General features: G+C 45.4%; 1 protein-coding gene across 1 annotated transcript; it reads left to right on the forward strand.

Moving 5' to 3' along the window:
• The first annotated feature begins 6,398 nt into the window (after positions 1–6,398).
• Positions 6,399–10,227, forward strand: LOC126233939 (uncharacterized). The gene is made up of 2 exons (XM_049942895.1): positions 6,399–6,612; positions 9,593–10,227. Exons 1-2 carry the CDS (start codon positions 6,399–6,401, stop codon positions 10,225–10,227), a joined length of 849 nt encoding a protein of 282 aa, XP_049798852.1.
• The last annotated feature ends 4,939 nt before the right edge of the window (positions 10,228–15,166 follow it).

The following is a 15,166-nucleotide window of genomic DNA, read 5'->3' on the forward strand; positions in this document are numbered from 1 at the left end:
TGAAGAGTTCAGTAGCTCCCAATAATACTCAGGCGTCAGAATTAGACTGGAAATAGGACATACTGAAAGTGCGAAATTTCAAAACTTAGGAAAAGAGATTAAAATGAAAAGTTGTGAATTAAAAAATGTAGAAGACTGAAAATTGAACTGCGGGATTAAAGGCCATGTTTCACTTCCAAGGAATCGCTGAATGTACACAGCATCATCCTGCTTATTTCCGAGCATTAACAAAGAACACAATATAGACATCACTGACAGAACAAGAGAAAAGTCGCTATATTTTCACTTCAAGAAAATCGTCATGGCTTAAAGGTCCTTATTTTCTCAGCACTACATTTGTTGGTCAGTGGAAGCTGAGGAACATTTCCTAAGGTGGAATATAATACAGTCTGAGCCCCTTCTTCAACACAAAAAACTCAATTCTTCATCATTAAATGAAGTTTTAATTAGTAGTTTCCGATTCTGCTCTGAGTTTTAACGTATTACTAAAGATTTTGTTATCTTTTGTTTGTGGACTTTTAAATTTTGATTAGCTACGAAAGCCAGATCTAGCAAATCACCTCCATACAATAACTCTAGCACTGGCAAACCAGAGTTTCTAGTTTTTCTATAACACTAAGATCATTATACGAAGGCATGTAGCTGTCACCAGAAACAAAGTATCTCCTTTCAGCACTTTCAAATATGGCTTCAGAAACAAATAACACTGACGTCATCAACATTAAGCAATTTCTGGTCTGTCCCACATAGGTATCGCCGCAGCAGATGAGTTTCTGATAGTCAGTAAACTCAGAAGTCAAAAATACAAAGAAACACGAGATCACTACACGATTTTCTTTGAATTATTAGCTCAGTATTGTTTCTTATGTCTCTGTTATTGTCTTACCATTCATAACAATGGACATTACAGAAACGACTCATGTCGGAAATATCTGAATTGAAGTAAAGTGTACTACTGCTCGGTGGATGTAGGATACCGAGCGAGAAACAGCTTATAACATGCTTACCACCGCTGTCAAACGCGTTCAGCACATTCAGCGTTCAATACGTCACGAACAGTGCAATTTACTCACTGCTGCCGGTCGGTGTGGCTGAGCGGTTCTAGGCGCTTCAGTCTGGAACCACGCGACCGCTACGGTCGCAGCTTCGAATCCTGCCTCGGACATGGATGTGAGTGATGTCCTTAGGTTAAATAGGTTTAAGTAGTTCTAAGTTCTAGGGGACTGATGATCTCAGATGTTAAGTCAGATAGTGCTCAGACCTATTTGAACCATTTGAACTCAGTTCGTTGTGTTGAAGAAGCGGTTCAGACTGTCTGATGGTTCCATCTTAGAAAATATTCCTCGCGTTTCACTGGCCAAAAAATTAAGAGTGAACAAAGAAGAAGGATATATTAGCCATGACAATTGTCTTGAAGTGAAATACAGCGAATTATATTCTTTGTTGTGCGAATGAAGTTTTAAGATAAATTATTGTCAAAAACGTCGTCAAGACAGAAGACATAGGTGTACACAACAAATTACAAGTATTGTCACTACCAATAAAAAAAGGAAACATAATACAAAATGCACCAAAAGAGTTTCTAACATAAAATAAAACCACAACAATAACAATTAATCAATCATCCTCTGAGACGTGTTTTACAGTTTCTTCAAACTATATACGGGATCCAGGACAATACCTTAAACAATTAACTGTCAAAATGATTTACTGAGCATAGCAATGAAATGCGTTCAGCGTGGCAACCTTGGCAACAGTAAACAACAAAACTGCTCGGTTTATAATGTAATTGAATAATGGAGCGGTAAATATTGAAACCAATTAATCAGGAACACAAAATCCGTGCTGAAAAAATCTGAATAGACCTGTAGGGAGTAAGCAATACGAACTCCTGTTAGTAAACATATGCTATCACAAGTGAAATCAACCCGAGGATGGCGGGCCACTTCTGAGTGGGAGAGTCCAGCTGTTTAGGGTCGCGGCGAGGTTGCGAACCAGTAGCAGCACATTGAAACAATAGCAACAATACGATGACTATACATTACATCTCACGAAGCCACACTCAGATGTCGTGGTAAGTTGGCCCTCCGCCTCACTCTCGTGGCGAGGTAAACGTGCTCGGCGCCGCATCGGCTGGCATCCAGCCAGTAAGTAGGGTCTTGGAGTATGTAGCCTGAAGTGCTGACGGTTGCGCTCTACTAGCAGCAAGCAACACGTCTACGGGTGCCCTGCTGTGGAATATGTGCAGGATACGGTGACCGATGCACAGTGACCAGTTTTCGTACAAAGTACTGGGCGAATTCATTCGTTTGTTCAGAAGGGGAGGCCGACAGTTTTGACCACCTTTCGTCTAGTGGGCGATAACAGAACAGAGACGCACGCTGTGCGATCTTTCTGAAACGATTTTACGGAAACTACTCAGTAACTAATTTTAATTTTTGTGTTCCTTATAGTTTTACATGTCTGGTTGGTGATGGTGTGACTATCATGGTCACAATTATTGTGATATTTAGATGATAGTAAGACACTGTGAGATATTCGAAAAAGTTGGCAATGAAAAATAGGAGTCGCTATGATTTTGCATTTGGTGTGTATTACATAGTATGATACTGCATATGAATTTGAGCTAACACATCGAATTTTTGTTTGAACTTGGGTGGAGATCTCAATCTGTCACCAGCCTCGAAAAACCTTACCTGTTGTACTATACCCATTTGCGATCGCGTCACGCCAGTCATAAGACCAGTGTGAAACGTCCACAGTAGTATTCATATTTCGTATACAATTTGAGGCATCGAAAAGAGATTTTGACACAAAGAGGATATATTATTTTGCCATATGTTTACCATGCAATACTTCATTATTTACCATGTTACTCCACTGACTTCACACTATTTTAATGAAAGAATTTAATTTTAACGGGGCCATCGATAGTTGGTGAAACGAGAAATGCCAGAAGTTTGGGAACAACATAACTGATGGCATTACACGTTTATTTAGCACTGAGAATGCGATTTACCATTAGCTACTGACCTTACTTTCCCTAATTTCCTCATTTAGTAGACTTAATAATCCACTGTACCTGAATTCTCTCACAATTATATCTGCACAACAAGTAGTGAGGTGACATTTTGTAATCTCCGCTGTGTTTTTGGCTAAAGAAGTCAATTTTAACATGGCGTCAATAGAAATGTGTAGGTCTCACTCAAAATGGTTAACAAGCCTAACGAAAATAAATCGCTGCCCTTTCAGTGGAGTTAGTTTTGGGTACCAACCGAAGCACAGGTGAAAAATGTTTTTGAATGGTCACCATGCGAGTGTGGGGGTAGAGGAGCTCCACTTAATAATAATAATAATAAAAGTGAGATTCAGCTTAGAACGGCACTTCCCCTCTAGCGCTCATAATTTCCTCTACAGCATTTGCCTATGTCCCCCACCACTACTGCTTTCCCCACGTATTATATCTTGTGTGGACTCAATGGCCGTCGTTTGCACCAGAGGTGACGGCCTGACAAGTTGCAGAGTGTGTGAGTAGGGGGTTCGCCTCTCAATGCGGAGACACTGAGCCCCAGAGGGTGAACTTCGCACTAGTAGTTGGCGCTGTTGTGACAGGTGGTGTCATGGCTGCTTGCTTTTTGAAGGTATATAAGAGTCTGACACAGCTCCATTGTCATATACAGCCTGCCAGGCTATCAAAAGTCACAGTTATTTATGCTACATAAGAGCTCTCTTCTTGTGCCGATGCACTGCTCCTGGTCACATTCCTGGCCACATAACCATAGCCCACCATAGTGGAAACCGCTTCGCCCATTTTGCAGGACCCACCTTACCACTGCACTGGCAGGCTCAGGATTCCAGGCCTGGTCTGTCTCGTTGTGTATGAAGAGCCCTGGTGTTGTAACCAGCATGCCAATCCTGCACCCTCTGGCTGTCTATGGGTTGTGCAATGCTACGCTGTTATACTTCAACAGAATGCATATAAATCAATATATATAAAATATGTAAATATATAAATATATAAATTTCCAGTCACTTCAGTGTCTAGACAGTCTCGTGACTTTCATGAAATGTTTCTTCAAGTACAGACAAATATTCTATCATATCTCTTGTATCTGTGCTAGACGTTTCCTCCTCCTGACCACTTGATGCTATTTTACCCAGACCAACATCAGCTACCATAGTAGTCTTTGAAACTGTAGAAATAATAGGTGCATTATCTGCATGATAGTCTCCTCCGTATTCTGAATATTCTGTGTGCTTTGTTGCAACCTATCCCAGTAGTTCGCCACACAATCAGGCAGAACTACATCTATCACAGAACTAAGCCAGCTCTACGAAGTAATTATTATACGAGGGTTGTCCAGAAAGAAAGTTCTGATCGGTCGCGAAATGGAGACCACTGGGAAAATCTGGTAAAGCTTTCCACAGATGTATTGGTGAGTGTCTAGTATGCCCGTCGATTGTCTCGCGTCACTCGTTTTAGTTTTGAGTGAACAGTGAGCACGTACAGATGCGTAGAGAGTAGCGTCTCCCGCCAAGTATGAGGGCCTGGTTAGAGATTTCGCCTGTGTGATGCAGCCCACATAACACAACTGTCGAGCAGTTCCGTCTTCATGCCTATTCTCCGCCGCACATTGCAGGGGCAAATAAGACGCTCCTGCAGCGTTTCCGATGAGTAATGTTTGATCACCAACAATACAGACCGTAATCGGCTGCCCCTGAGTCTCGTCTCTGCTCACAAGAACCGCTGGCTATAAAGACAAAATTTTTCCACAGATAACGAGCTGCAGACCAGTGCAGATAACTGGCCGAAAGCACAGGCGGCTGTTTTCTATGACGAGGATATTGGAAAGTTGATACAACACTATTATATCCTAGCCAGTAATGCCAACCGAGCCCGCTGCCAAAAAGGTTGGCAGCATCAGAGTCCGGACGCCGTCCGCATAAGCAGCGCCAGCGATACAGGAAATCGCCGCAAGTCTGCGCGCGCCACCGCTGGCTTCTGGCTTCTTAAGCGCTGGAGTCGCGAGCGCTAGGACAGTTCTGGATTCGCCGCTCAGTTGTATACTCGCCACCGAATTGTGTACCTGCTAGTCAGTTGTGTGTTCGTCGCAGCAGAGTTGTTGTTTGTCGTCAGCCGACGCTGACCAAGCCGCTCCGACTCGAACTAGACAGATTTCTGTAGACCATGTTCACCACTGTGTTCTGTATCGTCGTTAATAAAGATAAGTACCGACTTTCATTTAACCAGAGTGTTTGGGTTTTCATCTTTCTGTTCACTGTTCCAGCGGACCGGTCGGCCCGCTATTAAAAGTGTGGCGGTGACTTCGTAGGCCGTTTCTACAGCGAAGTGTTGTCGCTACGAAGGCCGCCACAAAACTGGCGACGAGGACTTCCGAACTCGTGTGCAGGGCTGGTTTAACTTGTTTCTTGAGATAGAATTTTGGGGGCTGGTTTAATTTGTGTTCACTATGTCTGCCGAATTACAACAGTTGATCTTGTTACAGAGTCAGCAAATACAACGTCTGGTGGACGCAATCGCCAAACAAGCGGCTAATCCACCACCACACAAGGAACAAGCACAGGCAGCACCGCCTTTTCGTGCTTTTGAGGCATCACGAGAAGAATGGCAAGAATATTTCGCGCAGTTGCAGGCGCACATGTCAGTCTACAAAATCACACGTAATGAGCGGCAGCTTTATTTAATTTCCACTGCAGGCGTGGAAGTATATCGACTACTTTGTAAGTTGTTCCCGCAATCCAAGCCAGAAGCTTTAGACTATGACGTTGTTGTTAACAAGCTTGCTGAGTATTTCGAGTCGCGAGTTCATGTGGCAGCAGCCAGATTCAAGTTCTTCAGATTAAAGAAACTGCCACATCAATCTAATAAACAGTGGTTAACAGATTTACGGGGCCTCACCCGTCAGTGCCGATTTAATTGTGTGTGTGGAGCTTCCTACAGTGATGTCATGTTACGAGACGCTATTACTCAAAACATTGCAGATTCTCGTATTCGTGCTGCTATCTTAAAGTTGCCTGACCCGTCATTAGAGACTGTGATGAACATTATTGAAGCCCAAGATACTTTTGACTATGCTGAGTGTGAGTTAGATCAGCCATGTATTTCTCAAATTGCCTGTGCTAAGCAAGTTATGTCACGCCCGCGGCCCCACCGGCAGAGTCAGACTGTAAACACTAGCCGGCCGCGTCATGTTAAACACATTCCTCAGCCGCGTGTGCAAAATGATAGACTTAAGTCTTGCCCTAAGTGTGTTCTTGCTCATCCTTGTGAACGTTGCCCGTTACGAAACGCGGTTTGTCACTTTTGTCAAAGGAAAGGACACATCCAGACTGTTTGTTTGCGTAAACGCAAGAACAATTCTAGTGCTGCCCAGCCCATGGATATTCATGTTCTTCAAAGCCAGCCCGCCCAGAAGGTCGCGTTTAAAGACTCTTCCACGGTTCGTGTGGGTAATAAACTTGTTCGCAATAAGCCACCCACCCAGCCCTCTGCTATGCGACCCAAGCGTAATTCAAACGCTGTAAAAAGTAATGGACAGACTGCAAGTGAAGCGGGAGTTGTTGTTCCACCCGCCCAACCCACGAGTTGTCGTAAGCAGCGAACACGCGCTAAACGCGCTGATTTTGTGTCTTCCGAATCCGCTGCACCGATCCAGAGACAGTGTAATAAACTATTTGTGAAGCTACGCATCCAGGATAAGACCTTCAATTTTCAATTAGACACTGGTGCGTCTGTGACTCTCATAAATAGTGCTACGTATGCGGCTATCGGCCGCCCTAAACTTTCAGCGGCAAAACATTCTTTGGCTACTTATAGTGGCGAACACATTCCTGTGTTAGGTGTATGTAGCGTGCCAGCCACATTCCGGGGCAACACAAAAACAGTTTCATTCACAGTGCTCCGCGCTACAGACAGTGTAAACATTTTCGGATTAGACTGTTTTGACTTGTTTGGCCTGTCTATCCAAGACAATGTGTTGCAAATTAATTCTGTTGTTGTTCCTCAAGACAGCATAACCGATTTGTGTCAACGATACAGTGACATATTTAAAGACGAACTCGGTTGTGCTGCGAACTTTGCCGCTCATATTACGTTAAAAGATAATGCTCAGCCTCGATTTTTTCGTGCTCGTCCAGTGCCTCACGCCCTCCGGGCACCTGTAGAAGATGAACTTCGTCGTTGGCAAAACAACGGTGTTATTCAACCCGTTTCAGCGAGCCAGTGGGCTTCTCCCTTAGTTATTATAAAGAAACCGTCTGGCAAGTTACGTTTGTGTGCTGATTTTAAGTCGACAGTTAATCCTCAGACTGTCATTGATTCTTTTCCTTTACCTAGACCGGACGAGCTGATGGATAAGTTAGGGGAAGCTCGTTTCTTTTCCAAAATTGATCTCCGTGAAGCATATTTGCAATTGCCCCTCGACGAGCAATCACAACAGTATTTTGTCATAAACACGTCGTTGGGGTTGTTCCGTTTTCTGCGTTTGCCTTTTGGTTGTGCGTCAGCCCCAGCTGTTTTTCAGCGTTTTTTGTCACAACTTCTGGCTAATGTGCCATCGTGTTGCAACTATTTAGACGATATTGTTGTGTCCGGTCGGACGCCTGCTGAACATTTCCGTAATTTGGAGTGTTTGTTTACAGTGTTGTCTCAGGGAGGCCTACGTTGCAACATCGATAAATGTTCATTTTTCCTTACGGAGTTGGAGTATCTGGGACATGTTATTAATGCTCAAGGCATTCATCCCTCCCAGTCACATTTAGCAGCTATTCGTGATTTGCCTGCCCCTCGCAATCTGCATGAATTGCAAGCAGTTCTTGGCAAATTGACATATTATATTAGGTTTATACCTAATGCATCACAGATTGCTGCACCGTTGCATCGTCTCCGCCGTAAGAATGTTCCGTTTGTGTGGTCAGCTGATTGCCAATCAGCCTTTCAGCAGCTTAAAGAGGCTTTATTGAATGATCGTTGTCTGGTCCATTACGACCCTAACAAGCCTCTGGTGTTAGCTTGTGATGCCTCTTCTTTCGGTCTCGGTGCTGTGTTGTCTCACCGAGTCGGTAACACCGAACGTCCTATTGCGTTCGCATCTAAATTGCTAAACAAAGCTCAGTGTAATTATAGCCAATTGGACAAGGAAGCGTTGGTTATTGTGTTCGGTGTCACAAAATTCCATCACTACCTCTATGGTAGACCATTCTATTTAGTAACAGATCACAAGCCTCTGACGTCGCTGTTTCATCCGTCTAAACCAGTTCCTCAGCGGACAGCTCAGAGACTACAACGTTGGGCTCTTTTGTTATCACAATACCAGTATGAGATACTGTATCGCCCTACAGCTCAGCATGCAAACGCTGACGCCCTTTCTAGATTGCCGATTGCTCCGGATGATGTCTTCGATTTCTCTGACGACTCTTGCCATCAGATTGACGCCGATGAGCATCAATCCCTCCGGGATTTTCCGATTGATTATCGTCAGGTGGCACGTGAGACAGCTACGGATCCTCATCTGAGTTTACTATTACGTTTTGTTCAACGTGGTTGGCCGTCCAAGGCAAAGGACATATCGGATCCTGTGGTTCGTCGCTATTATCCGCAACGTCATCTATTGTCCGTTTCGCACGGAGTTTTGCTGTTGCGCACCGAGAATGACCAGCTTCGGGTAGTGGTTCCCCAAGTGCTCCAATCCAAGGTCCTCGACTTGTTGCATCAAGGTCATTGGGGAGTGGTCCGCACCAAGCAGCTAGCCCGCCGTCATTGTACATGGATCGGTATTGATAAGCAGATTACGCAGATGTCTACAGATTGTTCGACGTGTGCCGAACACCAAGCTGCTCCGCCTCAACGCTATTTTGAGTGGGCACGCCCTGCCGGTCCCTGGCAGCGAGTACATATTGATTTCGCTGGCCCATATTGGAATTCTCGTTGGCTCATCGTGATAGATGCATTTAGTAATTTTCCGTTTGTTGTGCCCATGCAGTCTACAACGTCTGCACAAACTATACAGGCGTTGACTTCAATTTTTTGTATTGAGGGTCTTCCAGAAGTTTTAGTGTCTGACAATGGTCCACACTTTACCTCTGCTGAATTTGAAAGTTTTTGTTCTGCCAATGGCATTCGCCATGTTCTTACTCCGCCGTTCCACCCTCAATCGAATGGTGCAGCGGAACGTTTTGTACGCACATTCAAGGATCATATGGACCGCCTTCGTGCTAAGCACTCTCGTCAGCAGGCCCTCATCACGTTCCTGTCGTCGTACCGGACCACGCCACGCGACGGCCCTTCGCCTGCGGAGCTTCTCCACGGCCGTCGTCATCGCACCCTACTACGGTTGTTGCACCCCCCGGATCGACCCGCCGCTTCTGAGCGTCGCACGCGTTTTCAGCGCAACGACGCCGTTTTTTTTCAGAGTTTATCACGGTCGCCGTCGTTGGGAACGTGGTACCGTGATAAGTGTCCAGGGTCGCGGTTTTTATACTGTTCAAGGTGCTACTGGGGTGCACAGGAGGCATCAGAACCAGTTGCGCCGCGCTGGCCGCCCGGATTCTGCCGCTCGTTCTTTGTCCACAGATTTGGTCCGCGGCGGGTTCCAGCCGCGCCTTCCGACTTCGCTGCCGCCCCCAGGGCAGCAGCAGCAGCCGTCGCCGCTACCACGCCGACAGCCCGTCCCGTTGATGCCCCCCGCGCAGCTTCATACGGGAGCGCCCCGGGTGGTCGCTCCGGCGCCTGCGGTCCCTCTTCAGTCGCCACCGCCTTCGGAGCTGATGGACGTCGACCCCTCAGCCGAGCCGCCTTCCCAAGCGGTGGCTGTGCAGCCTGTACTGCAGCCGCTTTCCTTGGGCACCCCCAAGGAGTCTGACACCGCAGCGCCTTGTCCGGCGCCCACTCAGCAGCCGTCGACGCAGCGTCAGGAGACGCTGCCTCTCTTCGTGGGTCCCAACGCCCCGTCGCGTCCAGTACCAGAAGCTGCGCCCGTGGTCACAGGCGTGCACCCTGACCTCGATTTTCAGTCGGTGTTTCCCGAGGCCCCGCGCAGCCAATGCTGGGGTGCGGACCGGGGACTGCCACCGACAACAGTCTCCGCCCCGGTCTCTTCTGCTACGTCTGCGGCCAGACCCCTCCCCCGCCGTCGACGCTCGCCACGTCATTATTCAACGACGGTGCGGCGATTTGGGGGGGGAGGAGTGTTATATCCTAGCCAGTAATGCCAACCGAGCCCGCTGCCAAAAAGGTTGGCAGCATCAAAGTCCGGACGCCGTCCGCATAAGCAGCGCCAGCGAGACAGGAAATCGCCGCAAGTCTGCGCGCGCCACCGCTGGCTTCTGGCTTCTTAAGCGCTGGAGTCGCGAGCGCTAGGACAGTTCTGGATTCGCCGCTCAGTTGTATACTCGCCACCGAATTGTGTACCTGCTAGTCAGTTGTGTGTTCATCGCAGCAGAGTTGTTGTTTGTCGTCAGCCGACGCTGACCAAGCCGCTCCACTCGAACTAGACAGATTTCTGTAGACCATGTTCACCACTGTGTTCTGTATCGTCGTTAATAAAGATAAGTACCGACTTTCATTTAACCAGAGTGTTTGGGTTTTCATCTTTCTGTTCACTGTTCCAGCGGACCGGTCGGCCCGCTATTAAAAGTGTGGCGGTGACTTCGTAGGCCGTTTCTACAGCGAAGTGTTGTCGCTACGAAGGCCGCCACAAAAAACACTACGACAATACTGGAAGTTGGAGCGGCGACTGTGTAGAGAAGTAGTTGGAGGGTGTACCTAACTCTTGCAAATAAGACGTTTCTGGTTGTCACTGTGCTTTCCGTTTCGCAACCGATCGGAACTTACTTTCTGGACAACCCTTGTATATCAAAAAGAAACAATCACTCTAACTATGAAAACCAACAAAAATTGAGTAAATTATATGCCTATTATATTCAAATGTGTGAACAAACAGTTATCATCATGTATCGTATTTTCAACAATCATCCAACGACTGCAGCACCAGCGGTAATATTTTACATTATATCAGCAGCTAACATTTTCGAATTAATTTATAAAGCATCATTATAAGAAACGTTAATTAATCGTTGCAAGAAGCACTTCACAGAATATGATGATTGATGAATGTAACCAGCAAGTGAATTCACGGCAATCTCTTTGTTTAGAAACTAGCCATGAATAAGCTTACAGCAAGCCGGAGTGGCCGAGTGGTTCTAGGCGCTACAGTCTGGAACCGCGCAACCGCTTCGGTCACAGGTTCGAATCCTGCCTCGGGCATAGATGCGTGTGATGTCCTTAGGCTAGTTAGGTTTAAGTAGTTCTAAGTTCTAGGGGACTGATGACCTCAGCAGTTAAGTCCCATAGTGCTCAGAGCCATTTTAACTAATAAGTTTACAAACGACTAACCTAATCATTTTAAACTTTGTAATGCCATAAACGTTACTGGGAACTGAACCTCCCCATTGTTCATATCAGACCATATGAGAAGAGTAAGTTCACAGGTGATAAATGCTAGCTGAACATAAGACCAGCTGTGAAATCGACAGGCTCAAAGGCCGACGCGACGTATGCGCATCTTGACTCACTTGTTCACTGATGTCTCAAGGGTAGAAACATAAAAATGGGATTCATGCCTATAACACTAACTGATCTTAATATGCAGGGTGTTCCAAAAAGAGTGACCTGGTTTCAAAACTTTATATTTATTGATAAAGTCACACTACAAACATGAGATACATTGCGAAATACAAAATTTTAAAGTTTTAGTTATGCTATTACGAATGTACTATGTACCCACCAGGAGGATGATGACCAACGTATTACAGACGCCACGGTGGTTGATATTCTGTTCTCCACTTCTTCTATGTTACGCGGTAAAGGGAAGATGAGCGCTCTTCCCTTTCCATATCCACACAAGAAAAAATCGGTTGTGGTCATGTCACGCCCGGTCCTCGCAGCTTTACTTCTGCCATTACCTCGTCCCCTACATTCCAAACTTTACAGAAGCTCTACTGCGAACCTTGCAGAACTAGCACTCCTGAAAGAAAGGATACTGTGGAGACATGCCTTAGCCACAGGCTAGGGGATGTTTCCAGAATGAGATTTTCACTCTGCAGCGGAGTGTGCGGTGATATGACACTTCCTGGCAGATTAACAATGTGTGCCCGACCGAGACTCGAACTCGGGACTTTTGCCTTTCGCGGGCAAGGTAGGAGACGAGATACTGGCAGAAGTAAAGCTGTGAGGACCGGGCGTGTGTCGTGCTTTGGTAGCTCAGATGGTAGAGCCCTTGCTCGCGAAAGGCAACGGTCCCGAGTTCGTGTCTCGGTTGGGCACACAGTTTTAACCTGCCAGGAAGTGTCATATCAGCGCACACTCCGCTGCAGAGTGAAAATCTCATTCTATAAACTTCCCACAGGCTGTGACTAAGCCATGTCTCCACAGTATCCTTTCTTTCAGAAGTGCTAGTTCTGCAAGGTACGCAGGAGAACATGTGTAAAGTTTGGAAGGTAAGAGACGAGATACTGGCAGAAGTAAAGCTACGAGGAACGGGCGTGTGTTGTGCTTCGGTAGCTCATATGGTAGAGCACTTTCCCGTGAAAGGCAAAGTTCCCGAGTTCGAGTTTCGGTCGGGCACACAGTTTAAATCTGCCAGGAAGTGTCATATCAGCGCACACTCCGCTGCAGAGTGAAAATCTAATTATGGAAACATCCCCCCAGCCTGTGGCAAAGCCTTCTCTCCGCAATATCCTTTCTTCCACGAATGTTAGTTCTCCAAGTTACGCAGGAGAGCTTCTGTGAGGTTAGGAAGACAGGAGACGAGATACTGCGGAAGTAGAGCTGCGAGGACGGGTCGTGAGTCGAACTTGGGTAGCTCAGATGGTAGAGCACTTTCCAGTGAAGGCAAAGGTCCCGAGTCCGAGTGTTTCGCCAAAGAAAAGTACGCCACACCGAAGTCACTGACCCACTCTTTGCAAATTGGAGCACAGCACCTCTGTTGAGCGGACGCCATCTTACTTCTGACTGAGTGCAAACTGAGAAGACTTATTTACTGACATCTAACGCTGCTTTTCTGAAACTCTATACTACGCCCATTCAAATGAAACACATTTCTTTGCCGGCACGTTCCATGTTCTGTAATTATTGCAGTCGAAATTCAGTTCATTCTTTTTGGAACGCTCTGCAAGAAGACTGATGAAATCGATAGTTTTGTAGCAAATAAAATGTGTAAATATCTACAATTGACGTTTAATGGGTTAAACGCATGCACGTATATCTGCAGCTTGTTCGAGTGGCTTCAAACTACCTAATGCAATTTCTCATGGAACGCACTCTTAGCGTACAATGTCATCGACACCCATACCGTTTAAGCAACACTTCAGTCTGAATAGGAAGGATTTATACAAGTATTAATGCAGGAAATAGAGGAAAAGAGTTGCAGTGAGAGCAGCCAAGAAATTCTCAGTTGCCATAATGTGACACCAAGTTCCAGATGAGGACACGTCGGTGTTAGAGCTGACCCATGTGTATCACAGATTTCATGCAACCATAATGTGTATGGAGATTACACAAAATATAACTACACGACATTTTAAGATTTAATAGGTGCTAACTAATATAGACAATACGTAACGCTTGATCAAGAATTTGGCACGTTGAAGCTTGTAATAACTGGGAGAAAGACGTGAACACATATTTGAGTGTTAATAATGTTTTAATCATACATTCATAGAAAAAGTAATGTAGATCTCACTGTAACTACGGATTGTCGCTTACAAGAACTGAATGACTGGAAATGCTGCGACGAAGAAAGTTGCTTGAATCACAGAATTATCCCTTTTAATATACGAACCCTCTTACCACTCTTACTATATTACAATGTCAGTGGTTTACACCGTATTAAGTAATGAGAAAAAATTAACGCTTTTTAAGAGTATATTAAAAGAAAACAGCTTGCACAGAATAGCCACAAAATTAAAATCAAGGATACAGAACACAGTTGTTTGGTGGAAAGGCGACAGACATGAACAGATTTGTGATGGACTATGATAAAATTGAAGAGCGCCTTAATAACAAAAGAACCATTAGGAAACTGAACCTGAAAGGCGGATAGTCCGATAATGAGTAGCCGAATTAACAACACATAGCACAAAAGCAATAGTGCAAGGTGATTGTAACAAAGAGCGAAGAAACTGAAATATTCAGGACGCTACTTGGAGCTATGTATGTTAAACAGGAGAAACGATGTACAGAGACAGTTTGTTAAGGGAAACTACATACAAGGAATATCGTAGTTTCTGGTATGTAAAGAGTCAATGGAGTACAGCCTATCGTTTAATGTTAGACAGTATAAGGGAGACATCCTCATGTTGACACAATAGTAACAAGATGGTACAACGACGTTAAACTTAGAGGAGACGTTGGACTACATGTCAGACTGCTTCTTACCAGTAGATAAAGAAGGCAAAGATGATGAATACCATAAGGAAGTTATGCCCTTTACTGAATCAGTTGGAAGAACAGGATTATAATTACTTCACATAAGAGGTACTTTGTGAATTATTAGAATTTTCATTTTCTCCCATCAGTCTTCACTGGTTCAGTGCAACACGGAACGAATTCCTCTCTCGTGCCAATCTCGATCCAATCCTATCTTCTTGCATTGATTTACATGTGTTCTGCTCTTCGCCGATTCTGCAGAAAACCTCCATACTCCATATACAATTAGTCCATTTAATTTTCAGCATCTTTGTACAACATAATATCTGAGACGCTTCGATTCTATTTCCTTTATGGCTTTCCCACAGTCCATGGTTCTCTAAGACATAATGCTATACTCCACACATATAGTCTCAGAAATTCCTTGATCTGATTAAGGACGATGACTGATACAAGGAGACTTATTTGCCCGCATCTCGTGGTCGTGCGGTAGCGTTCTCGCTTCCCACGCCCGGGTTCCCGGGTTCGATTCCCGGCGGGGTCAGGGATTTTCTCTGCCTCGTGATGGCTGGGAGTTGTGTGCTGTCCTTAGGTTAGTTAGGTTTAAGTAGTTCTAAGTTCTAGGGGACTTATGACCACAGCAGTTGAGTCCCATAGTGCTCAGAGCCATTTGAACCATTTTTGGAGACTTATCTTGACCAGGAATGTCATCTTTTCCTG

Source organism: Schistocerca nitens, chromosome 1, assembly GCF_023898315.1.
Source record: "Schistocerca nitens isolate TAMUIC-IGC-003100 chromosome 1, iqSchNite1.1, whole genome shotgun sequence".
In the NCBI taxonomy this organism is placed as follows: Eukaryota; Metazoa; Arthropoda; class Insecta; order Orthoptera; family Acrididae; genus Schistocerca; species Schistocerca nitens.